Source organism: Amblyomma americanum, chromosome 6 (genome assembly GCF_052857255.1).
Source record: "Amblyomma americanum isolate KBUSLIRL-KWMA chromosome 6, ASM5285725v1, whole genome shotgun sequence".
NCBI lineage: Eukaryota > Metazoa > Arthropoda > Arachnida > Ixodida > Ixodidae > Amblyomma > Amblyomma americanum.
In genome coordinates, this window is record NC_135502.1 from 197,290,743 (window position 1) to 197,313,039 (window position 22,297).

Genomic DNA, 22,297 nt, shown 5'->3' on the forward strand with positions numbered 1-22,297 from the left:
CTGCTGGTGGTGGCGACAGTTATGGGCAACATGTGCAGGGACAAGTGCATAACCACACTGTTAGAAAATTCTGTAAAACTACGGGAAAAGCTGAACGGCTCCCGTCCCGCATGTCGGCGCAATCGCCAAAGTGTAGTTTCGGTTTCGAAACGGGAACTGCTACGCAATTCAGAAATGTGCAACTAAAGTGCGAAAAACTTGGTACATTCGTGCTATTATGCTCAGCGCTACATAGAGCGATTGCACGCTTATTATAAGCGTCACGCACTCTCAGGCTGTTCGTAAGCGCAAATAGCGTCTTTTATTCTTCGGAACATGATTGTCTTGCGGAGTGATACCACCCCTGGAGCCGCAGCACACAGCGCGGAGTGCCACAAAACGCGGCTGCTGATCTGCAGCTGATGCCACTAATGGCGCGCGAACAGCACGTCGTTTTTCGGCGACTGCAACTGTGTGCCGAACAAGACAGCATTTCTTGGCCGGACAAAGCAAGTGCTGCTCGTTTTCAAGGTATGTATACATTCATCTTTTATCAGCGCTGCGATTATCAAGACAGCACTGTCACGTTTCGCGGCGAACAACTCACTGTAGGGATTGGCAGCTGCAACGAGAGGACAAAAAGAAACCATACGAACGAGTTAGCGCGTACTGTCGCGTGAAATGCAAAGAAACCATATATGCATGCCCCAAAATGGCCCTCGCATCGGCGTATCAGTAACCTGGCCAGCTCGAAATACAGCATTATCGAGTATCGTGGCGCGTTACCGTGTACATGCGAAGCGCGGGCGCACATGGTTTCGATTCGCCGTATTGAAGTGACAAGGTGATGGGCACATGCTATACATACCGTTATTACATTTTTTTTTTTGCGCCTGGGAGGTAATCCGCTCCTTATCCTGTCTTCGACAGATGAGGCAGCTATAGGACAGCATGTACGCATTTTTATTTGTCTGCATAATTTCGTGAATCTATATACAAGTGAATCTCTTAGAATTGAACATGTCATTAAGTGCGTGCAATAGTTGAATTGAAGTCATTATTTCAGTAATTAATTAATGTATTAATGAAGTGAAGTGCAATACTCGTCTCCAAGCTAATTGAAACAATTAAATTAAAATATTCTGCCAAATGCACTGAATTTAATCACTGAGCCGATTTTTCATGTTTGAGCATTATTTTTTTGTTCTTGATACAAATTATACATTGTTTTACCATTGTGGTGTCGTTGGTTGCTGCTGTTGCGACTGTTTCTGAACATTTTGAGCCAATTATGATACTGCAGCTTGCATTGTTTTGTTTCTCACCCTAATATCTTTTGTACAAGACATATTTTTTATGGCAATGTGTAATGTGTATTTCCTTTGCCCCGTAATCCTGTATAATGATGTTGCAATATTTTTCCTGGAAAAACCTGCAGTTCAGCATTGTTCTTATGTATTACTTTGCAACCGCTCACTCCCCTCTCTTACTGCCTCTGCATGGGCCATGAGAGAACTTGAGTAAATTATAATAGCTAATGCAGATTTGAACTGAATAGTTTAATTTGGTTGTATTTCATTAATTAAAATGAATGAATAAGGGTTGCCATTTTTGTATTACTGGTATATTTCCACTTCCGAATTTCCAAGTGTTCAATTGTTTTGTGTTTGGCACAATAAATGTTCAAGTTCTGACGCAGCTTCTACCACCGTTCTCGCCAGCACCAGAAAAATTTAATGAGCATAACATTTTAATTTTGTGTATTGGACCAAAGTTGTCATTTTGGTAGGTCTGCTATACATGTTCAAAGCAAGTGGTCATCAGTTTATTTTAGCATATATTTCTGTATATTTGTATATATCTATATATTTGACGTGGTTTGCAGTGAACCTTCTTGAAAGACGGCGTTTGTGCCATCGTATTGTTTCGTCGTCCTTGTCTGTGCTATATTGTCATGATTATTTGACCTCCAGCTACCAAATTAAAAATGACATATTTGATGCCACCAACGCACTGAAATGGTGATTTCGGGGCAAAATGCGGCAGAACCGCATATCCAATGGCCACCATTTTGCTCTTGTGTGAAAACTGCCGCTCTTCCCTACATTTAAGTATTACTTAGTATGGGGAAGTTCTCTAGGAATGTCTGCATTCTGCCATTTTCTGAGGCCTCTACAAGGGCCTCTAGAGTGCCTGGCATGCGCATCTCAAATGCAGTTTTTCCACTTCGTGTTTTTGCCAACTTGATTACCCTTACAGATGCTTTCATCATGCTTTTGTGGTGCAATTTCAATTAAACTTATACTGTCGAGATCAGAAAGAACTGAACCATGGAGCTATGCTATATTTTTGTAGCTCAGTCGAACATACAAAATTTTAATGTCACCTAATTATATTTCGTAATTATGATGCTTTAACAAAATTGAACATTTCTGTATGATGTTGTACCTCAATAACAATACAAATAGCATAGCTTTGCATGGTTGAGGGAAAGTGTCTGAACAACCTGTAAGAAATTACCTAATTAGGCTTCAGTTATTTTTCCATAATATGAAAACCGATTGAGATGTACTGAAACTAATTGTATGTTCAAAAATAGAAGGAGGTATTACATATCCACAGCTAATTTCATTACGTTATATCTTGTAATAAAAATTTTCATTTTTAAGATCCACATCTTCCCTTTAGCCTCGAGATCGTTAACCAGCCTGCTAGACTGTATGGATCCTCACATTCTAAAATGACCTTTTTTTGTCCTAGGTATTTCTTGAAGACGGCACAGAAGTTGATGAGGAATGCTTTAAGTACATGCAAGAAAACTTTGGTGGCAATTTGGGCTGCACATTCATACTTGGCTCCAGTGCTTTCACTTCAGATCCTTTCAATGCAGGTATGATGCTTTCAGTGCATGCAACACTCTGTCGCTATTCATAAGCACATGCACCACCTATCTTCTGGCCAAGGTAAATTTCAAGCCCTGGTACTCAGAGGATTCACAGATGAGGCTGGCAACATAACATTTCTCGAGTGTGCATTGAAGTGTGTTGTTACACATTGCTTTGCATTCATTAGGCTGGTATGGCTTGTGATCCCGAAGCTGCACATGGGCTAAGAGAGATGCCTTAGTGCAGGGCTCCCAATTAATTTCAACCATCTGGGATTCTTTAATATGCAGGCACTGGCATCGCACAGAATGCGAACCTTTTGCATCAGTAGAGTGATGCGGAGCTATGGGTCTGACCTGACTAGTATGCATTCTTATTATACCCTGATGTAGACAAAGGGCAGGCATGTTAATTCTGAAGTAATTTAGATTTGCTATCAGTATAATTGATAACTTGAAGCAAGCATTAGCCTGAGCATCAAGTTTATTCTAGGCTAACGATGGGGTCAAGTGATCAACAGCATCTGTTTAGTGTGGTGGACTGTAGTGGTTTAACTGTATTTACCAAACTATGTACACAAAAAGTTCTGGTTTAATAAACTTTTTCTTCTCATGACTGGTAAACCTTGAAGCAAGCAAACTGCATGCTAAGGATGCATTGTATTGTTGTCTGCACTGTTGTAGCCACTACACCTAGTTATATTGAGTGAGAAGATCCATGAGTTTTGATTAAGAGCCCTGCTACTGCACTATGACACGAGAGCTCCGATGTGATGGTTGTACAGTCATCGACAAAAGTTTGCAGGATGCAGATTGGCCGGAAAAAAAAAAATTCTGCATTACCTCGCTAGAAAGTCAGCTATTCATTCCAGCAAATGGAGCACGCATATGTCATCATGCGTGTGTACTTTTCATTGCCGTGCTTTGCCTGGCTACACAGGAATACATTTATTGCCACGAATCTACAACCCACAGGCTTTTGTGTATGACTGTACATGTGAACAAGCTGTGTAAGCAAAACCAGTAAAATTATAACATAGCGCTATAGTTGCTATACTCTTCTCTGGACCAAGACGTCTCTCAGAGAAAAAATTAAAGGTGAAAAAAAGGAAAGGCACTATAGTTTGGCATACTGGCATCTGAAACTTGATTGTATCCTTTTCTATTTCGAAGAAAGGGAAGTGCTACAGAAATGAGTGGAAAGCAGGTTGAGTGTAATGAGAAATGCCAGTGTAGTCATAATCTGAAAAGGGAGCTGGAGCAATTTCTGCCAAGCAAAGCTTGTACTATCACAATATTATTTTGGTGTGGCTGCTGTTATTAGCGTTTTTCAAATGACTGCACCTGCTTGACATAAGGCACAGTAAATTAAGCAAAGGCAGCTACAAAAAGCAAAGCTGCATCCTGCTCATATAATTGACTTCTGCTGCCACTACGTTGGACACAGCAAACCACATGTCCTTGCTAAAGCAGCTCATTGTAATTATTTAAAGGCGCCAAAAACACACACAAGAGAAGATAATGGGACGGAGTGCCACTCACAACTCTGTGAGTGGTCAAAGGTCAACAAGTTTAAAGGTTTGATTCCTGGCCATTGCAGCCAAATTTAAAAAGGGTAAAATAGAGAACCGCCAGTACACTGTGTGATGCCAGTACACATTAAAGTTCCCTAGGTGGTCAAATCATCTGTAGCTCCCCACCACAACATTTCTCATAAAGCATGGTCAATGACCTAGGCAGGCAAAGTAGAGCAGTGCATCTAAAAATAATATGCAGAAATGTGGTTAAGATTGGAGCTGTAAGAAATGCACCTACTTTGGACAGTTAGTGACTGCAGACCTGGATTATGAGAGTAAAATAACTAGGAGAATAAGAATGGGGTGGAGTGCACTTGGCAGGTACTCTCAGGTGATGAATGGCAGTTTACAAGCATTTCTGAGGGAAGTAATAACAGCCATATCTGTACTCGCCAATGGGACAGAAGTGTGGAGGCTAACAAGTTCGGTGAACTTAAATTCAGGACAAATCAGTAAGCTATAGAAAAGAAACTGATAGCTGTAACATTCGATGACAGAATGAAACAGGTGGTATTTGCCTACAACTACTAAATAATTTATAACTGAATTTTTTCTCTAATGTGTTTCGGTTTCATTGACTGAACCACGACTGACGTCAAGTGAGAAATCATTTTTGTCATTTCAGGTCTTGGAAGAAGCTGGATTAAATGTCATAGTGAATTAAATCTACATATCTGCATATTATGTTAGTTTTTCTAGTGGATCACGTGACCAAAACATCAACTTGATGTCACAGTCATCGTTCAATCGATGAAGCCGAAACAGCATGGGAGAAGAAATTCAATTATAAATTATTTAGCGGTTGTAGGTTTAGTACCACCCGGTAATCCATGTATTCTATGTCTGATGCATCATTTGAAAAAAGAAAACACGTAATAAAATTAGTTGTCTATAGTCCTTAAAGGGTAGTGCTACAAGGGCTAGCATAACAGGAGACGAAGTCAGGAAGGCAGATGAAATTAGAAAGTTTTCAGGGTTGAAGTGGCCGCAGATGGCACAAGACAGGGTTAATTGGAGGGATATGGAAGAGGTTTTTGTCCTGCAGTGGACATAGACTGATGATGATGATGATACATCACGCTGAACTGACTACCTCACTTGATCAAAAAATGGAGCAGAGGTTTAAATGATTCTAAATGCTGTGCAATAAATTCCATCTTGCAATTTGTTCGGCTGCTGTAAGTACTGGTATTGTTACCACTCTTCAACTCCTTTGCCAAGTCTGATTGCATTTGAATGTTGCTTAAAGAGGAGCCTTCAACGTCGTCCCCCCAGCCATCACTGGAAGCTTTTCAGTCATTGACGATTCCATGGAACTCCCTGTCTCATGGCACTCTAACAGCCCTGAGTGCATCAAACCCACTTGAACGAAGTCAATATCAAGAAGTAGTAAGACTAATAGCAACAGCAATGTGCAAAGCGGCCTCAAGGCCAACTGCAAAGCAAATCCGGTCAGTGGCCAATCGTGTCGGCCAGAAATATTCGTCAGCACTCTGTGACGCACTGTCCACCTCTTCAGGGGGTAAAACGTTTCATAGACTTGCTTACAAAATTCAGTGCCGAATTGAAAACACAAGGCGCGGATGTAAGCGTCTTTCTGAGGAATTGTGCGAAGGGCCTCTGAAGAGGGCAACAGCAAGGACAACTTATGGCTGCACAGAATGGCAGCCACCAGTCACCGCCATAGACTTCAATGATTGTGAGGGAGCAAAAAAAATGCTTGCTGAAAGCTCGAGAGGAGCAAAACATTCCTCTGCAAGAACAACTCTTGATGCGTGCTTATGCAGCAATTCGAGTGACCATCAACACTAAGGGCAAGCGAGCTTGTGATGTACAGAAAGAGTGGCCCTTGCTGTTCACGCAACGGCACTTCCTGGCCCATTTTAGAAGGCATGTATGCAACTGTATTTGCAAGCTGCATGTCAGTAAATTGAAGTGTTGTTTGAGGTTTCAGGAAAAGTAACTGTTGCTGAGTGTGTGTTAAAGTAATGCTGGATGCCGAATGTGCAGGGTAAGCCACGTAAGCCATCTACAGGGTAAGCCATCTACTACCAGATGCAATGTCAAAGAATAACTTTCAACGATTAGTGCAATAACTGTTTAAGTAATAAGGAATCCATAAATTACAGGCTGTGAGCATTCATTATCATGTCAGAAAAGTGAACAAAATTCAAAAATTGGGTTAAAATTTTACTTAATTTGAAACTCGGTGCAACAGTAGTTAATATAGTCGGGAGTAGACTGCACCTATAGGTAACGAAGTGGATTCCAAGAGAAGACAAGCATAGCAGGGGGCGGCAGAAAGTTAGGTGGGCGGATGAGAAGTTTGCCGGGTACGGTGGTCACAGTTGACAAAGGACAAGGTTAAATGGAGAGACATGGGAGAGGCCTTTGCCTGCAGTGGGTGTAGTCAGGCTGATGATGATGATGACAGCACCTGGTGCAGTTGCCTTTGTAAGTCTGTCGTGCTGCCTTCTGAGAGCCTTACCCTGCAGTACAAAATCAACAATTTTTGCAGTCCATTTATTCTTGTTGTTGATAGTATGTCGCAGTAGGCATGAGGTATTAGTGTGGTCATGCATATAAGTGTATACCAGATATTTCAGGGAAGCCCGCATGTTAACTAGTTAGGTGCATAACTAAGTTCTGATAAAACTGTCACAGTTAGCACCTGGTTGCAATTAGAGATTTCTAGCTGGTCATTACTCATAGCCATGTCAATTTTTAGAATTTTGAAACACGATTACCTTTGGCGCTGTGACATGGAAAGTTTGGCTATTTCGAAAGTATAGTTACGTGCACAAGAGGGATTGGTTTGTCTGCATGCATTTCAAAAGTGCTTGTATTTTGGCATGATCTAGCTAAAATTTGCTGGGCCACAGCATTTAGAGTAATCGTGTTTTCGAAATTCAAACACTGATATGGCTGTTACTAATGGCTGGCTACAATTTTTAATTACTGCCAGTTGCCTGACTGCGATTGTTATGAATTTAATTATCAGAAATTATTTAACCAACTTACTAGCAGACTTTATTCACCTGTTTGCATTTTCCGCTTACACTGGTATTCTTCTGCCGCAGAAGCAGTCTTCAGTCTTCATAACTCAAAGAGCCCATTTTTAAAAATTAGTGGCAGGCTTCCCTGAAACACATTGCATATGACCATGAATTTCGCACCAAGATGGCAGGGCCAAAAAATGAAGGGGTAATGCATGACACAAAGAAGAGAGGGCATACCCTGTAGGTGTTGATAAATTGGTCAGCACTGGATCGTTAGGTTGAAAAAGGTGAAAGTCTTGTGCAAGCACACAAATTACCTTTCACTCACTGTTATGGTTGTTTTCTGCGATGTCAAGAAGGCTTTACAGCCAAACGTCTTTTTTTTCAGGCTAATGGACACGCAGCTGGAAGGATTATTTGTCAATCAAGAAATTGCAGACCTCGAGGTCTTGTATGCATTCCTGCGGCACAGCCTGAAGGGAGACGAGGCACTTCAATGGCTCCTTATGACAGACAGGGCAGCACAGGACATGGGCCGTCCAAAAGCTCTGCTCAGTGGGGTGTTCCCATTGCTGTGCATTTTCTTCAAGGAAAAGACAGAGTTCCTATTTAGTAGAATTGACATCTGAGCTAGTTGGTTTTTCATTTCAAAAATTATATAAAGCGCACTTAGGACAACAGACAAGGGAGACCAAACAACACAAGCGCTTACTCGCAACTGCGCGTTTATTCGAGAAACACACAAAAGGAAGAACAATCACAAACAAAACAAAAGCCATCGCGCAGGCGTGACAGGAAAAGTGCTCATACAGGTGCGTCAAGATAACAAAACTCTCTTTCATGCAAAACCACCACAGGGTCGGCAACACACGTGTGCTGATTCTTACGAATGTGATAGGCCTCTGAAATCTCTCTGGTTAGCTGATTAGGGTGTCGGAACAAGATTTTAGTTTGGTCAAGCAAAGGCTTGCAGCCGCTGCATTTCGAACAGTGCTTAGCGAGATTAGATGAAGGCGACTTATTCAATGACAAAAAATGCTCTTGCAAGCGCACATTAAGTGTTTTTGAGGTGTTTTTGAGGTGAGATTATTGCGGGGATGGATACTCGGTTGCCTCTCAGCATTAACATAATTTCTGATTTATGACTGTAGATGAAACTTTCACATATCTCTGTAAAATTCTAGAGCACTTGCTCCATCATTTGAGTTCACAGAAATTGTAGCCAGTGGCAATGAAAAGTAACAATGCGTCATTGTTCTAGTAGAATTTTATGGGCACCACCTCAAAGTTTACCAAAGTGCAAAAAGCTGTGAACTTTCCTTTTTGTAGTCCTGCTGCTGCAATTAGCCAGGTGATCATTATTCCTGTGATTCTTCAGCACACTTGTTACCTGTGTGCCCTTGTGTTGAACATGCAGTTTCCTTATATTCATCTCCTTCTGATAATGGCTTCTTACCTCCACAGACGTCAACCTGTGTTTCTGAACTGATTAGTGACCTGCCTCCTACAGCAGTGGTGGTTGTACTTGGTAAGATTTTCATAATTTTCTGGATGCTTTGAGCAGAGTATAACCTTCTAAAAAGCATGGAAGTATGAAACCTCATTGATCGCAAAGAATTAGAGCATGTAAACGAAGGAGGTTGTTGTGAATTACCCTGTATGTCAGACTCAATGCAGCTTCAAGAATTCGATGAGGCATGCCCAGCAAGCTAAATTAACCATCCGCATGCCACAGTCTTCTCTTTGAGATTGTACCTGGCAGCATAACCCGCTGCTAGAATCTTGTTAGTGTAGCTATAAAATTCAGGTTTGTGGCCTATAATATTAGCTTGAGAATCATCTCTAGAAAATATCGCATGCATTGCCATTCATCCATCTGCTTTTGTCCGTTGCTTTTTAAATACCTTCAGTGTCTAGCATTTGCATCTACATAGAGGTGCCGTCATATTTTTTTTGTGAGCTGTGCTGACATGACCAGCTATGTGAGAAAGATTTGTATGCCTCATGTTCATATTATCATGCTAAAAATGATTCTTCTGAGCTGTAGCGTTAAAAAAAACAAATTGCTCCACAATTGCTAATATTTAATCCGAACTCAGTTTTTGATGCAGTCGTTGATAATTTTCTTTTCAGGCACAAGCATCTTTGACTGTGATTGTACGTGCATTGTGACACTCGACGGAGCGAAGTGCTTTGAAGGACTGAGCTTTCTGGCCGCCATGGAGACCCTGTGTGCTGCGTACTTTTGTCTCAACATGAAATACAATCAAGAACTGCAAGCCACATTGGAATTCATTCAGAGGTAACCACATAAATTTTTCTCTTGTGTATAGACAAGTTTTTATCATATCTATCTCTTTATGACTGTTGCAGTATATACTCAGTAAGACGTGAGGAAAAAATAGCATGTAAACTGCATATGCCTGCCACCCCTCCTGCAGCATCTCGACATTGTTGTGATTCAATGTGCACGTGCATTTTGTGCATAGTTTGACAACCTTAATAACACGAACTGATCGGCAAGTTGGTCTAACACTACGGTGAAACAATGCAGTGGCATACGGACAAAAAAAGAAAGTAACTACTAATCTTCACTAGGTGGCTGGATGGCACATTCTCTCATGTGAGCTGAGCATACGTGAAGCCACTGGGAGTTGGATGGCTTGTGTCAGAAGACGGAAGGCTGCTGTGCTTTTTCAGTGAATGCAACCACAGCTTTCATCCTTTCGTACATAGTTTTTGTGCCACTCTCTGGTGGCAACTGCTGTTGTATCACAGAAATAAGAAATATGAACACGAGAAATGTGAGCATCGCTTGTCAAACCTTCTAGTTTCAGGGAAATCCAGGAAAATATCCATGCAAATGCTGCGGTAAAGAGGTGCTTGCAAAGCACTTTGTATTCTTTTCTTCAGAATGCAATGGAGTACTATTAGAACGACAATGAGGCTGAGGTCATCTTATAACTGAATTTTCGCATAGCAGAGAATAGGCGGACGATGACAGAAACCAGGGCACCCGTCCTTTGAACAGCCGCTCGATTTTAAATAGTTCAAATATACAGCGCTAGAAGTTGCAAACAGCCGATGTCTCCTGACATCGATGGTGGATGCAGGTGTTTATTGCTTTAAGCGTTCATTTAGCTACCGGACATGCCTGTAGCACAGCCAAGTTTATCTAGCGGCACCTACCTGAAGCACGCAAAATAGTTTTTGGGCTAGTTATGAGCTAAAGCAACGGCTTGTGAGAACGATGAATATTTATGGCAGCATGTGCCATTTTAGATATGTGCAGCGCGAGAGAAATGGCCAACAGGAGAGAGTGGTAGAGAACATGCGCTGCTTTAAGCCAACTGCACCAAGCTCCATGAATAAAAGCCCATTCAGGCACAGTACTTTATCTGCTACAATACAAAGCAGTACTTGATACCCTCGTGTACCTGGACACCACTGACGTCACATTGGGTAGTAGGTACATCCCCTGTCGGCTTCGCTCAAAAAAATACAACTTGGCAAAGTGGTTGGCTAGCTGCGGAAGTTTTCCACTTATTACATGACAATAAAAATCAACGTTTGCAACTTGGTAACTGCAACATAATAAGCGGTATCACGCAAATTAGAACTTGAATACTAAGCAAAACTTCATGCTGGGCTTCGTGGTGCATATTATTAGACGGGTATTTTGTAGTGCAACAGGACGACACAGAGCCTAGGAGACAAGGCTCTAGATTGCCTGTGGCGCTGTCATGTCATCGGCTCTCCTACTTGTCCCGTTGCACTCTGATGGACCCTTCTTCCTGAATTGTCTTTCTCAAAAACTTTTCTAGTCTTCTCGCATAGTTGATGGCGCAACAACCACGCATTGTTGTGAAAAAAGACAAAAGTGACGGAAAGACGAAATGTGTAATGAATGATGCGAAACGGAAACCTCAGAACTTTGCTGATGTCCCATTCAGTGTACTGTGAAAGGCTGTCTTCTGGGACAAGCCCATTCACTTACAGTGACTTCATGCTCAGGCATCTTTTGCATCATTCAGCCCCTTAGTGGAGACCAGTGGATGTAACGCACTGATTCGCTAATGTACAGGAGTGCTACGCCCTTTCTTTGCTTTGTTTGCATGCCATTGCAATGTTTCGCCATTGTGTTAAGACAACCTGCCAGGCAATGTGGTTTAATTACAGAATAATGTTAAGTTGGCTGCACCTTATTCGGAGTCTTTTCTGTAGCCCTATATCAACTTTTTGCGAAGAAAATTTGAAATTTGAAATTTTGAAATTTATTGAAATTCAGACAAAATACAATTTGTCTGGGTGGAGAGAGCTAAAGGTGATACGTGAGGTCACCTGACTAGGCCCAAAACACCCTGAATTCATACAGCATAGTGTGGACATGAAAGGCATCACAACAAAATTGCGCAAAAATATCGTAAGATATCACGTTCAGCAAAAAAACAAAAAATACAACAAAATTCTACAGGAATACCATATGGTTTAACAACACACCCTAGTTACATGGCAAAGCACTTAAAAAAAGAATAACCACAAATGTGTTTCTTAGACAAAACAAAGAAAGATAACCGGAATGGAGGGGATCGCCTGGAACACAGCAGTAATATACTGGTACTGCAGTTCCTGCAAACATGGTCGGGATTATACGCAAGTCAAGAAAAAATCTCTTGCCTGTTTTCGGAAAGCAAGCAGAGAAGAACAGTTTTTCATGATGCCCAGCAATTCAGGATGGAGGTTCAGCAGGTTAGGAATAAGCCAACTGAATAATTGATTTCCATAGTTAGTCCTACATTTAGATTTTATGAAAACAGTTTTCCTAAATTCGTATTGCGGGTCATGCTTCATATACTTTGATATGAATAGTTGTGGATCACTTTTAAAATCTAAAAAGGCAGTCTCAGACAAACGCATCTTGTACAATGATTCAATATCCAAGATTCTATTTTGCATGAAATATAACGTTGTTGAGTCGCGGACCGGTAAGTTTTCAATGAAACGGAAACCTTTTTTCTGTAATGAAAATAGGCTTTCCATGTTTGACCTACCTGTAGTGCCCCATACGAGCAAACAGTAATGAAGCCGCGAGTGAACGGTATTGAAGTAGAGCTCACGTCGTAAATAACGAGGTAATAGCAGACGGAACCTGTTAAGCACACTAATGCATTCTGCAATATTGCGTTTAATAAAGCGAACATGGCAAGACCAGTGAAGGTTTTCGTGAAACCGGACGCCTAAAAATTTTATATCTGAAACTCGTTCTAGCGGTCGCGATTGAAATGTCACTTCATTATAAGAAACTGGTCTGTTAACAGAACTAAAAACAATGTACTTTGTTTTGTCAACATTTAACGAAAGTTAATTTGCAACAAGCCAGTCAGATAGATTTCTAAGCCATAAATTTACACGAGGAATTAAGGAACCAAAATTTTCTGCAGAAAAAAATACACAAGTATCGTCAGCATAAAGGATAACTGAAGGAGTTTGTGGGATAGATACAATGTCGTTGATATACAGGAGAAACAGAGTAGGTCCTAGGATTGAGCCCTGAGGAACACCAAATTTGATAAACTCTGGATCGGACGTGGCATTATTAACTGAAACATACTGAGAACGACCTTACAGGTAGAACGACCTTACAGGTAGTTTTCTAACAATTTAAGTGAGATTCTTCGTATTCCATAAAACGGCAACTTGCTAAGAAGTACATTATGCTTAATTGAATCAAAGGCTTTGCTGAAGTCTAGGAAGCCGCCTAATGTGTACAAATAATTTTCTATGTTTTTAGTCAGTTCGTCTTTAATACTAAGCAACGCAGATTCAGTTGATTTCCTTTTTTGAAATCCGTATTGGATAGAAGAAATCAACTGATGTTTATTGAGGTAATCTGTTATCCTGTTATTAATCGCTTTCTCTACTAATTTGTGTGCAGGATTTTCATTTCGCATTTTCCAAGCTGTCATTTGCTGTGCTTGAGGTCACAATAAAATTTAAGAACGCGTTGCTTTCCATTTATGTTGAAAGAGTAATGTGGTGCATTGGAAATAATGTTCCATATTGCAATTTAATTACGTAAGTCGAAGTGCTACATCTAAGATGAAATTTCAGGCTCGTGTCATCTACTTGAGACGTATATTCTGCTGGTGTGAATGCTACGGGATAGCCAACTCTTGAAGCTGCATAATAATGTCTAAATGTTCAGTATAATATTGAAGTGCGTACTTTTGTAATATGCATCTCTATGTTTAGCTATCAGATTACATGATTTGTACTACCATTTTCAGGATGAAATGCATAAAGACAATGGACTGGTAAAACAAACTGAAGTTTATGTAGGAAGGTGTAATGGGCAAATGCCTTGACTTCGGTACTAAAAAACTGTACCCTCTATAGGTGTCCTGTTTGCGACGAATGCTTCTTCTATTAACTAAAAGAATAAGGAAACAGCCACTCACGTCTAAATGTTCAGTATAATATTGAAGTGCGTACTTTTGTAATATGCATCTCTATGTTTAGCTATCAGATTACATGATTTGTACTACCATTTTCAGGATGAAATGCATAAAGACAATGGACTGGTAAAACAAACTGAAGTTTATGTAGGAAGGTGTAATGGGCAAATGCCTTGACTTCGGTACTAAAAAACTGTACCCTCTATAGGTGTCCTGTTTGCGACGAATGCTTCTTCTATTAACTAAAAGAATAAGGAAACAGCCACTCACCTGCACTTGAGCACCCTGGTTATGATTAACGTCATCGTTAGCTAGATTTTCAAGCTCATCACAAGTGTTCGGAGGTACATTTCGCTGTCAGTCTGGATGCTTAACTGTCTGTAATCATCCTCAAGATGTCTTTTCTGTTCTTTGAAACAAGTATAACAGGACTTTCGTAAATGAAAGAAATGCTTCACAGTTGTGAACCATGGCAAAGAAAGGAAAAGTAAATGTGTGGGAATGTGTGCCCCAGCATAGCTATCACAGGATTATTCCAATAATTAAATTGACAAAAAAATACCAAAGGTACCAAAGGCCAATAATATACCAAAGCAAAAAAAATGCCAAAAGCCAAAAAAAAGCTGAAGGTAAAAAACCCTGTCCACTATGTTTTTGTATGCTAATTGAAAATATGCCATTCAATTTCATTATGTTATGTAATATGTAAGACTTGGATCGTAAGAAATTTTGCTGGAGGAAACTTGTTAAAAGGCATGCCATTCATTTGTAGTGACGTCAGGGAATGCAATAAGGGTAAAATTATCATCTTATCATAGAAATTAAGTTGTTGGTGTTTGAAGTTGCCACTTCAGAAACGGGAAGGCAAGCGTGTACATATTCTTGTTTTTAAAATGGCAACACAAGAACCTTATAACTCAAGTTATATGATACACGGGATGATTTTACTTTTCGTTGATGTCAAGACAAAAATAATAGCATGTGTTTCAGCAAGTTTTCTGCAGAAAAATTTCTTAGTTTCTCTCCAAAATCTTACTTAATATATAAGTGCACAAGCACTAGATGTCTATAAAATTCAGTGGCATATTTGGAATCACCGTGTAGAAACACGTTCCATGGAATTTTCATAGTTGTGACTATGATTGGAAATTTTTTTTCTAAGACCAGCTTCCCTGCTTACATGGGTTGCATGTGACATCACAGATGCCATGATTGAGTTCAAGGCATAGCTTCTGCAGTGCAGGTCAGAGCAGGTGGTAACACGTGGATTTAAAAATTCTCAGGTTTCTGCAGTGACTGTTTTCAAACATGGAGCTGCTACAACGGTGCAACACATGTACAGTGATTTATAACTAGGAATAAGTGATTATACTGCAGTTCACTCCTCACATGTCGAGGCTATTGTTCGGTTCATGAAGTATAAATAGCATCAAGAAAAAAATATTATAAATAATTTAGCTGCAATAGGGAAATACTACAAGGTAATTCATAGATACTAATGCCTAATACATGATTTGAAAAAAGAAAACATGCCAGCAATATTTTGGTATCTGCTGTTCTTGAATTCATGTTGGGCATGGCTTATGTAAGCCTGCAGTTTAGCAAGGCAGCTAGGAAAGAATATTTATTTTCATATTCGTACCGCCCTTGAGCCGGCCCTCCTCGAGAGATGAGTTGTAATTTAATGTGCTGTAGTTGCAAAGTAAGTCTTGGGAAAGGTGCTAGTTTTTTTCTATTCTCCACACCCTGCAAGAGTTGTGCTAAAAGACAACATGCACACACGTGCACTCAACCTGTCTGCTTATTGTGTATAGTGCTTTAGGGCAGTTCTTCATGGCCTTCCTGAAATCTTGAAGGCTAGCATTTATGTGACTATGGCTCAGTTAATAACTTTCTTAAGCTACATTAATCATTTGGCTTAGTATTAAAATCTGAGCTCAACTGCATTGGCTAGTCATGTGTAAGATCCCTAGTTTTTGAAAAAAAAAACGCTGATTTTAGCATTTCTGTGCAATGGTGTGCTAGCAGCCACATTATCTTTTTTGGACGATATTGTGCCTTCAGTAATCAGTACGATGACGTAACGATAGGAATGCTATTGTTTGTCACGTAACTTATCATGAAGGGTACAACCTGGCAATGAAAAAAGTTCAGCTGATGCCTTGATGGCACAAGTGCTGCGGCTCTGGCAGCAATGCCCTCACACTCTTGTATGAGGTTTACAGCACGGGCACCTGCCAAAAGCAGTACTACCATATATGCACAAATGCAGCACGAGTTTATTTTTAAAATCATATGCTTCAGAAAGCACCTCACGTTATATTGGATCCAAGGTATGAATACAGAGCAATTTTTTTTCTAACTTTTTTACACCCATAGCGAGCTCACCCAACAGACTATTGAGCTGCGAGAGTAAGCCAACTTTTTGGTGGCCAGGAACGTGGAAAGGAAACCGTGCAGACTACTGAGAAAGAATAGAAGGCACTGAAAGAGCCTTGAGTAGTAGGGAAGAAAAAAATTGCTAACATGCACAGAACTGTGCCGCATTGTGCCGCATGGACCATGATGCTGTGAGAAAAGGAAGTGATGGCATGCGAGCCGTTGCTGTAAGGCCGCGGAGAATATTGCAGATTCTTCATATGGAATTCACAGAATTCAAAACTTCTTCTTAAAATTAGAAGCTTAGGCATGTCGTAGCAACAGCACTGTACTGCTGTGCAGCAACAGCACGCACAAGGAATATCTCTGGCACTAGAAATTTGCTGCGTAAAGCATGCTAAATCAGAATGCAGTGAGTAACTGCAGTATTGCTATTACTGTTGCCTGCCTAATGCTGGAGGCATTTGCTTTCTTGGCCTCACAGCATCTCTTCCTCTGTGTTTTGTGATACGTGGTTTTTCTTGAAAAGCTAGTATAACCATGTAAATGATATTAACATGAACCCTTATTTCCACAGAAGTGGTGCAAAGAGCAAAGGCGGATCTACATTTAGACTAGCCCTATAATTATGCACGTCTTAATTCGGATGATCTAGCTTCTTAATATGTCTTATTCTTTTCAGGCAACTAGTGGGCATGAACCCAGAGGAAGGGAGCCGGCAGTTGAACCGGAGTATCACCTCAGTCCACCCAAAAGTGCACAGCGCCCTTCAGCAGCTTGACAAATTAAAAAAAAAGTGGCAAGATTGCATGTCTCGAATTTAGTGTGTTTGTGAACTTTGAACTTTCATTTTGGATTTATTGCGTAGCTCAGATTACGAACTCTGATATCGGAAGTTAGATATTGGAAATTAGATTCGATTTGCAAATACATGCATAATGTATATCATTTGATGTGTAGCTTGCTTTTGCTATTTTTGTACCTTTTTGTGTTCTTAATTAAAACTGTTCCACACTAATTCACTTTTATGCAATTTTATCACATCCTAGATTGTGTTTGAAGGAGGTGCAAAATACCACACGCAAGCTATTTACTTTCAAAGTGTGTTCATTTTGATACGTAATCTGTGTGCAGAAAAATTTGTTTGTATGCTACAGACATGACACATTTACCATGCATAGCATGCCTCTTACCTGAACGTGGGCCTGGCTCCGATCAGAAAATACAGGAGTGTAATAATGCGTATCATGTGCCATCAAGTATTAAACAGCATGTGTTCAGTGAGCTTTCAAAGATGAACATGGGCTGCTCATAAATGCTACGGGACATGCGTATGTTAGCATCTTTGCAGTGGAATGTACAGTGCAGCATGAGAACAGAACGTCATATGTAGTCATATAACACAGATCCTGTCATGTTAACTTGGTTACAGCACGCATGCTATACATTGTCGTGATGGTTGGTGTTATGTTGACATAATAACAGCACATACACCGTGGCATACAGAACATTTGACATCATAACAGGGTACGTAGCGTGTGTGCGCTAACCTTGTTGCCGCAAAATGCACTGCACCACTTTACCACGGGGTGTGTGCACAACGGAGTGGTGCAGCACATGTTGCGGCAACAAGGTTAGCGGCCACATGTCCTGTATTTATGCGGGATTTTTTCTTACAGTGCAGCGCTGCAAATCTCAGTCCAGAGCAGGAACACATCCCCACCAGGCGAACGCAGCCCCAGCCCACAAATGGAACGGACCAAGGAGGAAAGCGCCAGCCTGCAGCTGGGCGACAAGTTCTTCCCATCACCACTAGAGGTAGTATTTGAAGGAATATTTTAACTGTGCAAACACTAAGGATTCGCTGAGTTGAAATGCCGTTGTATGATTGTTTGATGTGCAGTTGTACCAGAACCTGATAAGTGTACATCACCTTGGCAGGTGACAGCAGAATTATTGATTGGTTGCAATGCACCACTGTATTAGGAGTTGAATGATGACTCCTATGCAGCGCTTCATTAATGTGTAATATTACATATATATAGAATTATAATTAGTAAGGATATAATTATTATATCGGCTAAATAGGCTACTGAAATGACTATCAAGACTAATTATGTATTGCCAGGGCAGCTACGACCGAGCATGTCTTACGATGGTATCGTAGGATATATGTGATCATAATTAAACACCACCAGTGAATTTTTCATTCAGTGCGCCATCGGCACAAAAATCTTTGTGCCGCTCAGATTGAGCATATTCACTGTACCTTTTTAGAAGTCACATTACTCTAACATACCGCCGATCACCGATCGCGCGTTTGTCTTTTTCCTGCCCCATTGTGATCTTGACATGCATGGTGAATTAAAAATAAAGCAATAGTCATTGTCTTTCACACGGTCAAGAAACTGCTCTTTCCACTTGTACTTTGCAATCTGGCGTGTTTAAGACCCCAAAGCCCCACCGAAAGAAATGATGTCTTCATTAATATTCTGCTAATTAGTACACAGGCTACACTGCAAAAGGAACTCTGTTAGACATAATGAAAATGGCACACAAGCAGAAACACGGGTCATAAACTGTTTACTGTCCTCACAACAGTTCTTTTTATTTTTTGTACAACGTGTACATATTGTGGTTTCCATTCTGCATACAAAGTCCTGGTTACCTGTGAATTTCACATGTCAACTGAATACGTCTGGTAGAAACAAGTATTCTGTGACTATTTTGCTCCAGTGGAGAAGCTCATATGAATTTAAGGTTGATATAAAACTGCTTGTCTGTTTTTGCAGGAACCCGGGGGTTACAGAGCATTGGGCTTCAGCTGATCACTATGGAAGAAACGACTAAGAGCTATGCCTAAAAGCGTTAAGAAATTGAAAAACAAAAAGTTGAAAATGAAGCACGGCGTCTCGCTCTAGAGGAGCGCAGGTTGGACTTGGAGAGAAAGCATGAGCTTGAAGTGAGACGTTATAACAGAGAACATGAGAAGCTGCTTGAGAACGTGCCGAGGATGTTCAACGAACAGTCTCAAGCAATCTTTGATTTCTTCAGCGCCAACCGCACATGGCATGAATATCCAGAAAACTGTCCTGGTAAAGTGTTGTACATTTTGTGCTTGAATAAAACACATTTCAGAAAGATGTGTGAATGGCGAAACTACTGAGGAGTAAGGTAAGTTTCAAGATCTGGTGGATCAAGGCCAAAGTAATGCGATAGCTGGGCACCATACAAACATGTATAACAGTTTGCCAAAAGCACACTAGCTTTATAGTTACGCGGCACGTTCTGGTGGTACAGCTTTTTATTTTTCATAAAGTCAACAAAAGCAAACAGTCCTGCAATTTTTCCAAATCCCCACCCCACGGCTTGCCTTACACTGCTCATAGCTTTGTTGAACGCGCACGTTTCCGGTGTGACAGACACACCACCATATGGCTTGAGAAAAGGGATCCCAGTGGGCAGGCGGGGTCACCATAAATGCAGAAGTTACGCCCTTGAATGAGCCTTTCTAGCTTCGAATATGCAATGCTAATCCCGAAGTTACCTGAAAGTAGAAATGAATTATAAATGATCAGCACCCGTTTTGAAGCAGCTGGTATGGGAGGAGAAAAACGATGTGCAAAATTGCATTATTGCACCTAACACTCTTCCTTGATTTCAACTGTTTGTTATTACTCACCAGCGTCATGCTTGCTGCCAGGATATGATACATCCCACCGGCAAATGATTCCGTTCAGGCCCATTATGGATTGGTACTTCAAGGCATGAAACCGCTTGCGGCCACTAAAGTAAAGTTTCTGATTCCTTGATGGCCAGCATATTGCCCTTGCTGTACCGTCGTTGAAACCCCAGTAGTTTGTCAGCGGGGCACTTTTGGCGTGAACGGCCTGAAACTTTTAAGTGTAAATTTGTAATTGCAAATTTTGACAACCTTTATGTTGATTCTGCTGCAATTTAGTCAAAACATTTATTTTTCAGGTTGAACTGGAGCGTTTCCTGGCTAAAAGCTGCCTGGCAGCTTGACTGGGTCCAGGAAACCCTTACAAGCAGTAGCACACGAATGGTACAGGACATTTTCAAAACCACTCGCACATACAATAGTAGAATAAATAAAGAAAACACTCGACACATATATACACTAACTCGAATAATGTTTAAACAATGAGAACACTGAAATGGTCACATATATGTTGAAAGGAAAATAGATTAACACCCAAGAAAACGTTCAGCAATCAATGAGTGGAGACATAAAATGGCATTTGAACAAAATATCTCCGCAGCTCAATTTTTGTATATCCCGTTGTATGTTGATGTGTTTAAAACATGGGACAGATTATAAGACAATATTTGTAATTTATAATCGGTGCGAAAACGGGGTATATTCCGTGAGTTAGTACTTGTATGTATGTAGAACGACGCGTGTCCAAAGATGCTAGGGTAGAGTAAAAATTGGCAATTGATGCCGTGGAAAAATACATTTTTTCCAATAACTTAAAATTATACAATAGATCAATGCGGATAGTGTTATGCGCTTGGAACGCGTATTTGGTGGTAGTCATGTTATCAATATTGGCGATAATTTGAACAGTTTTCTTTTTCAATACTAGAACCTTATGTTATTTTAGTCATTGTGGTCCATACTAAGCCACAGTAGTTAAGGAGAGAAAATAATGCATAATAAATTTGTAATTTACATTTCAAAGGCAAAGTTTCACGGCATCGCGAAAGGGCTCAGCAGACCGAAGAGTTTTTTGCAGAGGTGTTCCACGTGGGTATCCCAGTTTAAATGACACGAAAGATATACTCCAAGGATCTTGTGCTTTTCAACAATTTCTACTTGTTGATTTTCAAAGCTAAGCATGCAATTTGGTTTTGTCGGTTTGTTTCTTGCGCGACATATTATAGCCTTGGACTTTGTAGGATTTATCTTTAATTTATTCTTCATTCACACCTAGATAATTAATTGAGTATATCATTACATTTCACAATTAAATCGTTAAGGTTAGAGCCTGAAATAAGTATTGTGCTATCATCGGCGTATATTAGAAAATCAATGGAAGGATCGGGTTCATGTAGACAGGGCTATTAGCCCTGTCTACATGAACCCGATAGAGTCGAGTAGAGTTAGCTTGTCGGGTAAAAAACCAGTTGCCGGGTTCATGTAGACGCTGTCGGGTCGAGTAAAATAAGCGGCAGAGCGAGTCAAGTTAACTCGCCTGCAGGGGGTAAGTTAACTCGCCTGACCCGCCTTTCCAAAAACCAAGTATACGCAGTCGGGTCTAGAGATGGGTCGCTCAGGAGTGAGCCGGATCTTCTGATCCGCTCTTTTAAAAGAGCGGGTGAGCCGTGGCTCAGTAAAAGTGAGCGGCGGTTCTTTTGGAGATCCGGCTCACTGATCCATAGGACCGTAGCCCAGCGTAGTGATCCGTGCCGAACGGCGAACTGTCTGTTCCGTCAGAGCTGTGTCGCTGGGTCTTCTGCCGGGTGCGATTTTCCCGCCATCTGTTAGCAGTGCGAGAAAGCTGGTTTGTCGTTCAGTTAGCTGTGTCGAACCGTCCGTCAGAGCTGCTGGGTGCGATTTGCTCGCCATCTATTAGCAGTGCGAGAAAGCTGGTTGAGTGAACGGGTCGCCCGCTCGCTGAACGAGAGATCCGGATCTCCAAAGGAGCCATTCGGCTCACTGAGCCGAAGACCCGGCTCTTCAAAAGAGCCGGATCTTTTGAAGAGCCGGGTCTTCGGCTCAGTGAGCCGAATGGCTCCTTTGGAGATCCGGATCTTTTGAAGAGCCGGGTCTTTGGCTCAGTGAGCCGTTTGGCTCCTTTGGAGATCCGGATCTTTTGAAGAGCCGGGTCTTTGGCTCAGTGAGCCGTTTGGCTCTTTTGGAGAGCCGCTCTTCTGGTGAACCGATTCTCTCGTTCAGTGAGCCGTTTGGCTCTTTTGGAGAGTCGCTCTTTTGGTGAACTGCTTCTCTCGTGCAGTGAGCCGTGCGGCTCTTTTGGAGAGGCGCTTCTCTCGTCCAGT

The 22,297-nt window shown here is 41.1% G+C and overlaps 1 protein-coding gene across 6 annotated transcripts; it reads left to right on the top strand.

Moving 5' to 3' along the window:
• Positions 1 to 356: 356 nt before the first annotated feature.
• On the top strand, positions 357 to 19,416 carry LOC144094334 (uncharacterized). Of its 6 annotated transcripts, none has more exons than XM_077628299.1 (9): positions 358 to 510; positions 2,740 to 2,869; positions 6,228 to 6,330; positions 7,828 to 8,027; positions 8,902 to 8,967; positions 9,573 to 9,741; positions 16,956 to 17,096; positions 17,953 to 18,091; positions 19,066 to 19,416. In XM_077628299.1, the coding sequence occupies exons 2-9, from the start codon at positions 2,788 to 2,790 to the stop codon at positions 19,099 to 19,101; spliced, it is 936 nt and encodes a 311-aa protein (XP_077484425.1). In that variant the 5' UTR covers positions 358 to 510; positions 2,740 to 2,787; the 3' UTR covers positions 19,102 to 19,416. The 6 variants fall into 6 exon arrangements, 5 of the variants coding, with proteins under 5 accessions (XP_077484428.1, XP_077484425.1, XP_077484426.1 ...); XM_077628300.1 differs by having other exon boundaries at positions 16,956 to 17,072; XM_077628301.1 differs by having other exon boundaries at positions 16,956 to 17,028.
• The last annotated feature ends 2,881 nt before the right edge of the window (positions 19,417 to 22,297 follow it).